At 30.4% G+C, this 14,700-nt stretch overlaps 1 protein-coding gene across 1 annotated transcript; it reads right to left on the minus strand.

Moving 5' to 3' along the window:
* Positions 1 to 3,944: 3,944 nt before the first annotated feature.
* On the minus strand, positions 3,945 to 12,017 carry LOC107170620 (cationic amino acid transporter 2-like). Its single transcript, XM_089215698.1, has 12 exons — positions 11,912 to 12,017; positions 10,771 to 11,008; positions 9,510 to 9,638; positions 8,488 to 8,643; positions 8,301 to 8,405; positions 8,050 to 8,205; positions 7,824 to 7,948; positions 6,619 to 6,716; positions 6,414 to 6,553; positions 6,061 to 6,330; positions 5,700 to 5,968; positions 3,945 to 4,685 (listed from the first exon to the last, which is right to left on the minus strand). Exons 1-12 carry the CDS (start codon positions 11,957 to 11,959, stop codon positions 4,449 to 4,451), a joined length of 1,971 nt encoding a protein of 656 aa, XP_089071824.1. The 5' UTR covers positions 11,960 to 12,017; the 3' UTR covers positions 3,945 to 4,448.
* Positions 12,018 to 14,700: the final 2,683 nt, after the last annotated feature.

Raw genomic sequence — 14,700 nt, forward strand, 5'->3', positions numbered from 1 at the left:
ACTATTGGGCACTGGCATAATTTAAACATAAAACTTTTATTGTTTCTCACGTTTGTTTATAAATATTTTTTTGTTTTTAATGGCAAAAAATAAAAATCAAGTGGTACGTAATATTGTTTACAATCACCGTGAATGGTATATTGTTGGTAAAAATGTTTCGGGCAATAAGTAAAAGTGCCGTCTGCTAATATAACTTCAATTTCATTATATAATTCACCATTATTTGGTGTGATGTTTCAATGTTTGATTCCTTTACCTTATTAAGAGCATCTAAGAGTGGCACAGGTCCGGGGAGCGTATTACCAAACCCTATAGAGCCCCAGCGCCGTATTTTAATCCAGCACTACCATTGGTCCGTTTGAATTTTGCGCCATAATTATATTATCAATATTAAATTAATATCAATTTTTAATGATAATATTATAATACTGTATAATATACAGTTATATATTATAATTTATAAGATTATATATTTATTTATATATTATATGTATATACCTAAATAATGGATTAACATTTTTTCACTAATTCATTAAGATATACTATACTATAAAATATTAACTCAATGATCATTGCCATGACTTTAAGCGTTCATTTTGTTATTAGCGACATTTGTGTTAGAGATTATGAGGATTATGAGTACCAAGTTAATGTTATGGGAGAGACTTGTTTTTTTTTTTATATAATTTTCTGATATATATATTTCTTTATATATATTATATGTGTATAAACAATGTGTGTTATACTTATAATTTTACTTATACACAACATTTGTAGATTTAAATAAATAATTCACTAATTCATAAAAATATTTTTGTCCTATAGACTTTATAGTAGTACAAGATTAAAATATCATAAATAGTTATAAGCTTTATGTATTTTGTAAACTGTAATACATTATTATATTTTAAGTAACATGAGTAAACTAATATGCAAATATAGTAGTAGTACAAGTGTAGTAGTTAAATTGTAAATAATAATAATGGACCAACTATTTAAAACTTATATTTATATATTAATTAAATACATAGGTGAAATACTTAATACCTACGTTCACTTATAAAAAATGTACACAGAATTACATTTTTAATTTTGCGCCACAATTATAAAATATTATCATCCATTACAAACAGGATTATAATTAGATCTTCATGTTTTTGTTTAACAATAACAATCTATTCTCAATTCTAATATTGATAAAATTTATTAGGTATGAATTTCACTTTTGATACTGTCTAGTCATCGGCTTTATAAGTTTAAAATACTTTAAACAAGTACAATAAACATTTAAATTAGGTTTCTATTTGTTTTAATTGTAAATCATGAAAATCGAAGAACTTAATGAAATTTTACAATCATTTAAAGATGATTTTTTATATTGTGTCATAAACGAAAAGGAATCATGCGTTGATTCAAATACATACATAATCCGAGCTGGTAATATTGAAGATGTTTTGTCTGCCAAAAAATTTATTCAACTGTTTAGTTCAGCATCTAACACCTCATATATATTGAATTTTGAGTTAAAAGATCCTAAAATGTAATTAACATTATACAGCCAAGCCAATAAAGTCAGTGGGTCAATATTTATTTATTATAGATTGTTTAAAAAATATAACAATTTTTATTCATTTTGATAGTGATTGTTCATGCCGCTGATGTCAGCATTTCCGTCAGCAGTTCACCACATCTTAATCGGCGATAGCGTCCGGTACGTATAATATGCCATCCTTATCTCCCCGCACTTCACCTTTTCTTCTTACTACGTATTCAACATAATCTATATTAACTGTTGTTTTGGAACGTTTTGTTTGTGTGTGTGTGTGTGTGTGTGTGTCAACATAACCACAAAACGTTAAGTATTCGTATTCGTATTATATATAATATATAATACATAATATAATATAGTATGATGAATTGTATGTTCATTGTTCAAAATATACCAAATAATGGTTCATAGATAAAAATGAATGTCCTTATTTTATTCAACGCCCTCCTCTACAAACATTAACTATTGCATAGGGCAGCGTAAATTAGATTTGCCTAGGGCGACAAAAAACCTACGGCCAGCCCTGCATGTGCGTATACATTGTCGTTCATTATTATAACAATCTTTTTCTAATCCCTTTGTATTCTAAATTATCTATTCTCGCCATTACGGCAGAATATAAATCTGTCTTGTAAATTAACTGTTTTCGCCATTACGGAAAATTCAGTCGGTGATTAATTCATCGTCGACAATTGATGTGCGCTGCCATTGAGGTACAATATACATACAATTGTATACATACATTGCGCCTGTGTTCATTCTTATACCATTTCGATTAAAACCTTGCCATCTACCTCTGCGGATAAGTACAGTAAGTACCACGTATTAGTTTCAACTTTCATCACCATCACCTTGGTGCAAACGTCGGTTGCTGCCTACCGGGGAATCTATCTATCGCCCGAGAATATCAGGTGGCAGAGAACTCAGCATAAGTCCGCCAGCAACCCAGTGTGTGTTGTGTGTGTGGCCGCCCAGGTCGTCCAGTTGTGCTGCTCACTGGATTGGGACGTCATCTACTGTATCTTTAAGTAATTTTAAGTTGGTAGTCTGTAAGAATGGCCCGATTTCTGTAAGCCTCGACGGTCATTGCACCATACCGGACCGACCACGAGGACCCCACCACAAATAATTAAACTGAATTTCCAATATTCCCTGTGTATAATCTGTTTCCGTTCCTTTGCGACATCTGCGTCTAGTCCTGTGTGGTTGCCGATTCAACGCCCACCAGAGATTCGCGATCGGACGCGTGCACGTTGTATTGCCTACCCAGTCAGTTACAAGGGGCATCAGTCGCTATGATCAAAACGGTCACCATACACAGTTCTTCACCCCACAATTGCTAACTCCGTGGTGCTCAAATCAAACAGTGATATTTCATATATATTTCATATGCCATCATTCTTTAAAGAATAAGAGCACTACTACAATTACTGAACGCAATACTAACTGTAAGGCAACCATAGATATATTATTATTAAAAAAAAAATAAGAACACCAGAAAAAATGATCCATACCTAAAACTATCACCACTACTCGGCACCACATAACGCTGTTATTAAAATAGTATGGAATCATAATCATCCAATTATTTCCTGTGGCACAATGAAATATTTAAGAACAAACAGTGAAGTATGATTTCTTTCAATTGAATTTAATACTTAGTTCACTAATTATAACTAGACTAAATATACTAACTTTGACAAGTTTAAAGCACCTGTAATATTCTATGTTTAAGACTGACAATACTTTTATCCAGTATTTTGAAAATGGGTTATCTCCTAATGAAGCAAGGCATTCTCGTGAAAGTAAACTTTTGTTACAAGAGAACTCATGCTCATTACTTGCAAATGCCGCCTTAAATCCTACAAAAAGGCATATATATCATGTTCATGATGAAGGGGGAAAAACAATTTTGATTCCATTAATACCCCCTTGCTTATGTTACAAGAAAAAATATCTACATATGCCAAAAGTAACTATAAGGGAAATATTATAATGGATAGGTGTTTAGTAAAACTTACCGGAATTAGTTTAATGGTAGTTCAATAGTTATAATAAGTATAAAGACATCAATAATAGTAACTATTTGAACTGTTCAAAGGGTTAAATATTTTACTTGTTCCTATATTTTGTTATAATAAAACTGTTAAGTTTTTAACTAATTAATTATATTTACGTGATATATGTAAATAGAAAGGTGTATTAAGGCTATTTAAAAAAAAATATTTATAATAAAAAAAATATACTTAATTACCTACATTTTTAAATATTGTTTTGAATTTTCACCAATTATAAGGGTTTAAACTGTTTAAAGTACTTTAAATTTAAATTTCTATTATATCGACAATTATATATAACAAACAATTACTAATATGAAATAATGAAACAAGGTTCCTTATATATTAACTTGGTGTACTTGATGTACTCAAAAATAAATTATATCAACACAAATACACAATGCTAAATGTTAATAGTCCATAATCGGTTGATTTGCATTTACGTGGGTGTACTTTGAGTAATTGATTGGTCTACTAAAATTACACACAAATAGCCGCCTTGATGGCTACAATGCTAGAATACATTCATAGAACATGATCTAGGATAATATTAGTAATAATGAATAATGTTAATCGATAAATCACTTAGCTAAATATCTAAAAAAAAATAATAATAATAAAATATTGGAAAAGTATAGAATTTTCGGGCTAGTGTTTCTCTTCAATTCGAATGTATTTGAGGGGGGATACTGCATTACATAAATATGAAAACGTAGAAAGGATTGTGATGGGATGGTAGTTAAAAACGTTCTGTAATGACTAAAGATCACCAGAACTTAGGATGGGCGTAATGACTCCCAGATTTAGACAAGATTGGGGAAGAGCAAGATGAGGATATTTAACTATAGATAACTGGTATATAACTCATGTATTGGCTCTGCAGATCTCGGTGAATTTATTTTCAGCTGTCTTTTTTGCTTCAGCCCCTCAACACTGTTATTCATGCCGTACAATGCGTATATGAATAGTCCGATCACCAACCAAATACTGAAACGGATCCACGTGATCATGTCGAGTTTCATCATCAAGTAAACGTTCATCAAGATACTGATACACGGTATGAGTGGAACCAGCGGGACCTACGAAAAAAAAACATAAGCTTATTTAAAATGTTTATTTTATATTTATTAAACAAAATAAACACCTACGAATGAATAGTAATCAATAATCTCAAATACTATAATATATTAAGTACATACTGGTTCAAAAACATTTTGTCCATCAATGTATTACATTCTAATCGAACCGATTTGTCATTATTTTTTGACAGAAGTGAAAATGCTTCAATTTTCAAATGTAGAGTGACTTTAATCAAGAGATGAAGTCCAGTCGAAATTAAAAGATTATCATTTATTTTTTTAAATAAAATATGTCAAAACAAAACAAACAAACAATTTGGGCGAGTGGGTAACACACTGCTGTAGGTACAGTAGATGTTGAGTAACGTCACTGTAATGAATGAGTTAAATGGATGATTTTATTGAATATCATTGAACTCAAATTTAAAACATTTGTGATACCACAGTAACCTACTCAACGGCTACTATTTAATTGGCTTCCAATTTCGAGTAAATTTGATGTCGACCTTTGAATTGGCTCCTGGAAAATGTATAATTTAATTGGCTCTCCAAACTTAATTTATTTTTATTCAACCAGGAGTTCGCATACTATATGCGTTTCCTTTTACGACGTTAACCTAACCTAATCAGGCAGTTTAATTGCTTATGAGAATTTTTATTTTAAATTTTCAATCTTCAGTTATAAAAATCGAACAATTTTTTTTGTTTTTCCCGCTTATGAAAACTTTTTGACATTTTCGATTTTGACCAATTAGAAGTACCAACTAGATCCAATTCACCTCTAGATATCATCCCCTAAAGTTGAAAAATGAAGTATTTTTAGACTATTTTTCGTGTACACAAGACATAAATAAAAATTAAAAATCATTGTCATACGATTTATAGTGATCATTTTTTTCTAAATCATCTCGGTTTTTTTAATACAATTTTTTCATAAACCATTACTGCATCTGGATAATTGTATAGGTACGTTTTATTATGACACTCAACAAAGAGATCTATAATGATTTTTACCTTGAACGAGAGTTTTTTTCTCGATTGGGGCTGTCTGCTCAGTAACAGCAACAGAAGCAATAGTCCTATGGCTAAAATCACGCTCGTGTACTTTGTGATGTTGTTAGCGACGCATGGTTGTTCAAAAGGCGTTGTGGCATTATAAGTGTTTATGACGCAACCTGACTGGAAGGTCGCGGCATTGCTGTCACTTTCGTCACACCATGGATAGATGATTACATCGCACTCTTGTTGTATGGTTACGAAGCTAAATAGCGCAGACACGCAAACTGAAAAACCCATTAAATTAATATAATATTATGATATATTTAAAAATTATCAATAATTGATCTTCGATGGGTTATCCTTTTTTGGCACATACTGTACAACACAGTGATGGTCGTAGCCACGCGCTCGGTGTCTTTGTTGGTGTTATCGATTTTGGACAGGTTACAGAACTTTTCCACCATTTTGACAAAACCACTAGTCTCTGGTTCGTCGTTGCCTAGATTTTCCACAAACACACCGCCATCAAAATCGTTTCTGTATCGTAACATCAGAACGCAAATGCACACGATCGTGTACGCCAACAACGTGCCGATCGACATCATATTCATCAGTTGATCAAGGTTCAAAAGTGCCGTGATAATACCTAACGGTTGTCGTTTATTAATCGCACAAGGTCAATATTGTAGTCGCTAATCATAAACCATGCAATCGTATTATTATATTTACCCGCAAAAACACCAGACATCAGAGTGGCAAACAGTGGTGTTTTAAGCTTCGGATGAATGATCGAGAACATGCTGAACATGAGACCGTCTTCGGCCATCGTCATTAGAATCCTTGGCATCGAGAACATGCTTGCTAAGAGACTGTTATGTTCATAGTGAATTTGCGATCAAGATATAATTTAGGTTATTGATAAAATTGTTCTTACCTGGCAAACATGGCAAATATAGCACCGAATGAAACAATAATGTTCAATGTTGTCCATCCAAGTTGATCGTAGACGTACGGGAATGGCGCGTCAATATCCTATAACGTGTGATATAATATGGAAAGATATAGTTTGATTGTTCTTAGTTAAATATTAAAAACACAATTTTAATAAAAACAGAGTTCGTGGAGTCGAAATATAAGTTAATATAGACTGTGGTATTATAATGATAGACAAAAATATACTAAGTATGTTGATAGTATCTATATTAATATTGAATTTTATGTACTTATACAATGCCTAGTATTTTTTAAATATTGGGAAAATAATAATATTGATTAATACTATGTGTAAAACTATTGTGATTTAGTATAGATATAGCCTACCTAATTCGCCATGTATAACGTAATAACATCAATACTTCAAAAAAAACATTTATGTGAAATGAGAGTCAAATTCTATATTAGTATAATATATGTCTTGGTTGTTGACTTAAATGACAAAAGAAATGAGATATAAATTATAAAAACTTAACATATTTGTTAAAAGAGAATTAGGACAGCCACCCAAAAGAAAATAAAAATGTATGAAAATATTCAATATAAATTAAAAATATTAACTGCTGAATATAATAATGGCGATAGAACCATAAATAACTTTTTACTTGCAATAAGTAATGTGATAAAACATTTAAAATAGTCATAATATACTATAATTATTTTATATTAGTTCTAATAGTTCCTCAATTTAAGTACTTTTTTAAAATTGATTATGATATTAATAATATTATTAACACTGTTTTATACAAGTTATTGCCGAATTATAATTATTTTATCATGACAAAAATGTTAATTTATGTAACTATTCAATTTTATATTATGATATTAATAACTATAAACAGATGTATGTTATTTTATAAAAGTTGACGAATTATTATTATATTATTATGATAACTATTATTTTGTGTAACTTTGTTTAATTTTTTTAAATTTACTCAAAATAATATCAAATATGAATATATACATTTTATTTTAATGTATACGTATTGATATGTTTTTAAAAATAATAATTATTTTTTCAATTTTTTATGTCAGATAGATATTATTTCCTTTGGCATTTTTTCCGTGGGTATTTCTTCCTCGGGTAATTTTTTCTAGATTCATAGTAAACGAAGGGTAAATTTTTAATATGAAATTGAACAAAACCTGATCGTAATACGGCCATAACAGAGTTAAAACCGAACTGATACAGCAATATGCAAACGTTATGATGATCAACGACAAAAAAATCGCCAATGGGATGTCACGTTTTGGTTTTTTCGCTTCTTCTCCTGTGTAAGAAAAATATTATTTAACTGATTTTATAGGTAGGTATGTATTTCTTATAGCTTAAAAATGCCATGGATTGTATTTTGTTCCATTTGATTCTCACCCGTAGTAGCTATGGAGTCAAAACCGATGAATCCATAAAAACATTTGGCAGCCCCCGTAGTCACTCCGGCCCATCCGAAAGGCATAAAACCACCTTCACCGCCTTTCGCGTTTCTCGGGATGTCTTGTTTTGGTACACTCCAATTATACAAATTTACTATAAAAGTGATAATCAAATATTGTATTATCGTACAGTTTTATTATCATTTATCAATACTGTTGATATATGGTTTACATAAAAATATATATTACTTTTAAATAATCCAGACACAACAACTATGACCACAGTCAATAAATTAACTACTGTAAATACGTTGTTGATCATTGTAGATTCGCGGACTCCCCATGACAGTATAACTGCAAATTAAATAATGATTTATCGTTAATATATTAGTACGTGAATTGTTGTGTTTCGTGTTTTCAACAATTTTCTACTTACCCGATAATAGTAGCACGAGGCTAAGCGACAAAACATCTGGGTATTCGGCTAAAAAACTAACGTCCATAGGAAAGAGAGAGGACATTGTGCTTTTTATGGGGTAGTCCAACAGGGCGTCGATGTAATTACTCAAAGCTTTGGCGACGCTTGCAGTACCTGTAATGCGCGTGTTTACAAAAAATTAGTTCATAATAGGTAATACTACATTTTAACACATTTCATAGGTATTAAAATTGTCTAACTAACGCGTGATGAAATTTGTTTTTGAAATACCTAATATATATGTAGAATACAAATGTATTATAATAATATACTTTTAGTAAACGTTTAAATAAATACATTTTATGGTATAGAATCTGTTGCAGTTGTCTTCAATTGTTGTGTCACGGACTAAGTTTGGGTTAGACAAGGTTAAAAATGAGTCACGAGTACTTATACTCAAAGCTATTAAAAAAGATGCCTACCTCGTAAACATTTATTTGGTTCACTTAAATGGAGAAAACAAATTTAATATATCAAATATTATACTACATTAATCACGAATTTGCACATTTTTACACATTCCAGTATCTATAAACCAATATTGATGAACAACAATTACGTATATAGAAATTAATTTCGGTGGGTGGCGGGGGGAGGGGGGCTACAAAAAATTAATATTTCAACACTCCCTCATCCTTAAATTCTAATTAGTTACGCCCGTACCAACTAAACATTTCAGGGGGATGGGGTGAAACCCCAAACACTCCCTCTCTAAATACACTACTAATGAACAATTAACTTTTTTATTCTTAAAACACTGGTCACAAAAAATAAATAATAGCGAAAATGGAGCTAGATAAGGTTGAAAACCACTATTCATTACTGTATGAATACTTTATAGTGTATTATATTATTTTTATCAACTCGCCAACGCGTTGGTATTATATCGTAGATTCCAGTTTTAAGCCCCTAATTTTGTTTCCTTCATCAGTCTAATATATCAAAGCATCTCATGGTTAATGATAAATAACATCACTCACCGATGACGTATTCGAGTATTAGATTCCATCCGATCACGTACGCAACGAATTCGCCCACGCCGACATAACTGTAAACGTAGGCGGACCCGGCTCTTGGTACCCTAGCTGCAAATTCTGCGTAACATAGGCCTGTGGATAAAATAATATATATATAAACATATGTATTATTATAACCAATTGAGTCATAATATTGGTAATTTATTGTGGTTTGGACAAAGTAGAGTGCACGGTTGTCCAATAGTATAGGTAGTACGTACTTTGATAAGAAACAGACAAATAGTCACATGCTTTGAACAGTAAGTCCTAATGCAATGTAATTGAAACTTCACAGTTTTCAGTACCTAAATCTAGATGCATAGGCTGCTTTTATTTTGAAGTCCTATCCTTACAAGGTAGCTTAAACATGAATTATTTCATGAAAGTACTAGAGTTCAATTCGTTTTAATTTATATTTCTGGTTGCTGATGGTTACACAATTATTATTCCTAAGTATTTTTAATAATTGCGATGTCTTGTACAACAATTACTTGTTGTGATCTTTTATAATTTATAAGAAAATCAATTTAAAAACATGCAATTAATGAAGTAATTAAAAAATATAACTTTATTATTTAAAAATAATAATTTAATTTAAATCCCGGGATAGTTTAATTTATAAATCAAAATTTATTTTAACGTTGCTTCCTTTCTCTTTAAAATCACTGATTGGATTATAGATTTCAACTATCGGGTAGCTCTGTTCTTTTGTGAGGTTCTATAAATAGTGCCAAAGATCTGATTTATATAGGTATCTAGACAATTTAACGAGTTAAAAAGAATATAGTGACGAATAATAAAAATGTTTAATTTGTTTCTAAGGAGCAATACTTGACTGTATATAACATTTTTGTTGTTTATGAGTGTTGTGTTTCCTTTATATCCAAGTGTAGTATAATAAGCGTCAACCATACGCTATGAATATGAGTATTTATATTTTATAGTAAAACGATGAATGTTACATAATATGTATGTAATTATGATTATAATTACATAATAATTTATAACATGTATATATATAATATAATATAATATAATATATAATATAATACATTATAATCATAATATGTAATTATAATTACATAATATGATGGTGATTTAACTTATGTCTTATTTTATTAGTGTTCGGTATATTTGTTTATGAAAATCCAACCAATGAGCCGGAAACAGATGTCCTATAATTCAATTAGTTTTTTGTTAAACATTTATTTTTATCTTGTATCACCTGCGACAACCGACGCCAAAGCAGCCAAAACGAATGACATCACGACGGCTGGTCCGGCATCTACTCTGGCAACGTTTCCTGGAAGCACATATACGCCCACGCCCAACGTTGACCCAACACCTAGTGCTGTCAAGTCCACCAGATTGAGGACCCTGGACAATTTCTTCTTGTCCGATTGGTCGACTTCTATGTCATCCTCTTTTTTCCGCCTGAATATCACCTGATACAGGGTTTCTCGCTGTAAATTAAAACCATCCATTAATTTAGATATTATTACAATATTTTGAATAGAAACGAAATCACGAAGAGTTAATATTATGAATTAAGTATTAAAAATCAACAATTAACGAGTTATTATTATTATTATTTATTGAAATTCGATAAGCTAGTTTCCTTTTTCACTACTGCTTGAAAAAACAAACTAATATACAACATGCGTATACTATAATTATTTTAATATATTATAAATTAGCATTTTCAGCATCGGCGTTTTCCTTTAAACTTGTTGTTAGTCAATAGTGATATCTATTATAAGATAAGTAATTAAAATGGATCATTAAAAAAGTAATAGTCATTTAGACTAACCATTACAAACTAAAATTTATAATAATAAATCAAAGAAGCATTAATTCTTTCAGTTTATTTATTTATGCCTAAAATTCTTTAAAACTATACATTTAAATTTCAAAATATTACTGTTTGACAAGTAATATAATTTTCTTTTTTATATCCAATATAATAATATGTCTAATTCGTCTATGGTCTATAATACAACTTTGGTAGATGGTAGTACCAGCTCATTGGTATTTATAAACAGGCTCATTAAAGCTTATACAAAATACTAGAATGTAATTCCGAAAAAATTAGTCATAATAATATTTGGAGTGCAATTGAAATCAATTATGTCAAAAATTTATATTTTTTCAAATTTTTTTTTGTTTACCAACGCTTTCTAAATCTAGGTACAGGGAATGTTGACTTTCCGAATGAACCAACTAGATTTACTTTCCTATCAAAAAAGATGCTGATGTAAAGAATCAGAATAGTTTACTACCCAAAATATTAATAAAACGAACAAAACTCATCATTAAATCTATAGCTTCACTGTGAATCTAAAATGTTAAATATTACTAGTTTTTACCTTTGTTGTTCCGCAAAGTTGCGTTACAGAATTTCCATACGATTCCATAGAGCTTTTTGTTGCTTGAATATTTTAAACAAAATATATCCTGTAAGTATCATGATTATTAGGTTATATAACATTTATAACAAATAATATTAGTATTACTGATTTATCAGCAACTTTAAAATAAAATAAACATTATATTTTTAAGATTGTGTGATAATGAGTTACAAAATTCCAACTATCTCATTTAATATAACTAGACACACTCATTTGTCATCTTAAATGTAAGTAATGTATTAAGTTGATATTTAAAAGCTCAAAATTAGCTTTATTAATTTGCAGTTACGCACTTGTATACTGAGACAATAAATCCGGATGAGCGGATGCTCTCTTAATTCTAAACATTTTGCAATAAAAAATATACCACTATAATTTTAGTCTTCCAACCTAACCATATAAAGCCAGGATCTAAAAATCTCAATAATTGTTACATATCAAAATAGAAGTTTTAAAGGACAAAAACTAAGGACTTATCAATTCGGTAGGTAACTAGATCCAATTCCTATTCGCTTCATATATTATTACAAACATTGATATTATAAAATAAGTTGTTATCCTATACAAATTTAAAAAATTACAAATTCATTTAAACAGACCTTTAAAATAGCCAAGTCTCCTAATTCAATAACACATATCCTTATGGGTACCCTGGTCGAGATATCAATGTCTCATATCATAATAATAACGAGATGGTTATGATTGGAATATTTTGGTGGGCAGATCCTTTGGTAGACACATAACTAGGCATAAAATAATAATAATTTAGTGACGATATGCGTTAGCAAGTGACATGTCGCGTAAACTTGAACTAAATATGAACTTTAGCGATCATATCATGTCACCTACGTATAAAGATACACCAACTGAAACTAGTATAAGGTCTATATAGTTGTAAACAGCATTTGTGCGTTACGTAATTGTATACAATTATGGTAGAGGGAGGAGTGCGTTTAGAAAAAACAAACAAAATATACAATGAGTATTACTGGAATGGGTAACAATGAACAATGTTATCAGAAAAATATTAGGTATACTTTATACCTTTTTTGTTTATGGCTAAAATCTAAATAGATATTTATAGTGGCTGCTACACCAACATTACAAAATTGTAAATTATTGTACTTTTTAGAAAGGATCATAACTCACTTTATAATTAAAATAATAATAATAAAAAAAATTTATGAGGTTTACTAGATAATATTCTCACTTCTAAATTTGATAAAAAGTCAACCCAATATCAAACACACCATAGTTGAGTAAATTATTTAGAGCGTGCAATTCGGTTTGTCAAGCGTTTGGTACACATCATTTTATGTGGGTGTAGGATCCTTTAAATAAAATAAAAAGACAAAATTTCAACATAGACACATTCATACTTACAAGATATTATCTATTTGGAAGAACAAATGCAGCTTAGTATCAGGCAGTGACATATACAAGAATACAATAATATAAAACACAGCTACAAGACACAAGCAACAAGTGCTTAATGCCCACAATACGACAACTGATAACGAACAGCAGACGGCAGGATATAGATAGTAAAATAGATGAAATCCAAAGAACTCGTTAAATGAATGTGAAATAGAGAAACGTAGAAATTCGTATACAAAACTTTAAGAGAAAATTAATTTTGTTAATGTAATAGTATAGATTAAGATAGCGGTACAGCGGCGTTCTGTACACCACAAGCGCAGCATATATTATTATATTATCGTTTGCCACCAAGCCGTTTAGCTATGCTGCTGCGAAGTACAAACACGCATCATTCAGCCATTGGCCCATGAGACGTGTAACCGACGCCAAGGATACCAGTCTAACCATTTGCAACATTTTCCAATGTATACATTTGCCCATAATTGTACTTACCTTTTACTTCTTTAAACCAAGGCTTACACATCCAGTACCATTGTTATTATTAGGTGATACCCCAGTTCTCCAGGAGTGATAAGAGTGGTTATGCGGCAGTTACCCTGTGGTTACAATGTGACCAACTTGAGGTGGTGTTGCACAGCAAGTCGAGGGGTATTTTCGATCAGCGGAGCGGAACGACGGCGCCAAGGAGAGTAGCGACGAGTGCCGCTAGCATGGCATCACTGACGTAACTTATTTCGTATTGGTGTCACTGCTAGATCCCTGGTATATGCTTTATCACATTTCATATCACACTCCGGGAGAACAACTAGTAGGTACCTTTATTATTATTATTAATTTTGAGTTGTAACGTAACAAAAGGACGCGCTACAGTAACGTCTGTAACAGCGTTACTTTATTTGTAAAGCTTTGCGTAATTTCATTGAATTATTTCCAAGTAACGAAAATATAGGTAATGGAAATTACTTTTGATAAGTAATAGTATATAATAGTAATAGTAATAATTTTTGTAGAATGAAATATTTAAAAAAATATTCTACTTTGGAATATGAAATTAAAAAAACGTGTTGTTTTTCAAAAGAGTAAGAAACTTAAAATTATTTTCCAATAATATTGTCTTATAATGACTCAACATTGTCTTAAATATTATCAAAAACATAAGTCTGAAGAAATAGAATCTTACGTTAAATGGCTTCCTTGTTTACTAGAAATTGTTATCGAATAAAACAAATGGGTAGGTATAAACTCGGTTAATAGAATAGTGGACCCTGAAGCAAATAATAAAAATGGACCCATCATAACTCATCAAAAATGTGCCTCTATAAATATTTTTCAACTGAATGTGTTACAGGTGAAAAACATTAAAAGAC

The sequence above is a fragment of the Diuraphis noxia genome, unplaced genomic scaffold (genome assembly GCF_037042655.1).
Source record: "Diuraphis noxia isolate RWA-SAM2 unplaced genomic scaffold, SU_Dnox_SAM2 contig0001, whole genome shotgun sequence".
Lineage (NCBI taxonomy): Eukaryota > Metazoa > Arthropoda > Insecta > Hemiptera > Aphididae > Diuraphis > Diuraphis noxia.

Coding starts and splice junctions, on each gene's coding strand:
- LOC107170620 (XM_089215698.1), bottom strand. CDS start 11,959: ATGGAATCGTATGGAAATTCTGTAACGCAACTTTGCGGAACAACAAAG. Junction 11,009..11,911: donor AACTTTGCGGAACAACAAAG/GTAAAAACTAGT, acceptor TTTAATTTACAG/CGAGAAACCCTGTATCAGGT. Junction 8,206..8,300: donor TGTGTCTGGATTATTTAAAA/GTAATATATATT, acceptor TCACTTTTATAG/TAAATTTGTATAATTGGAGT.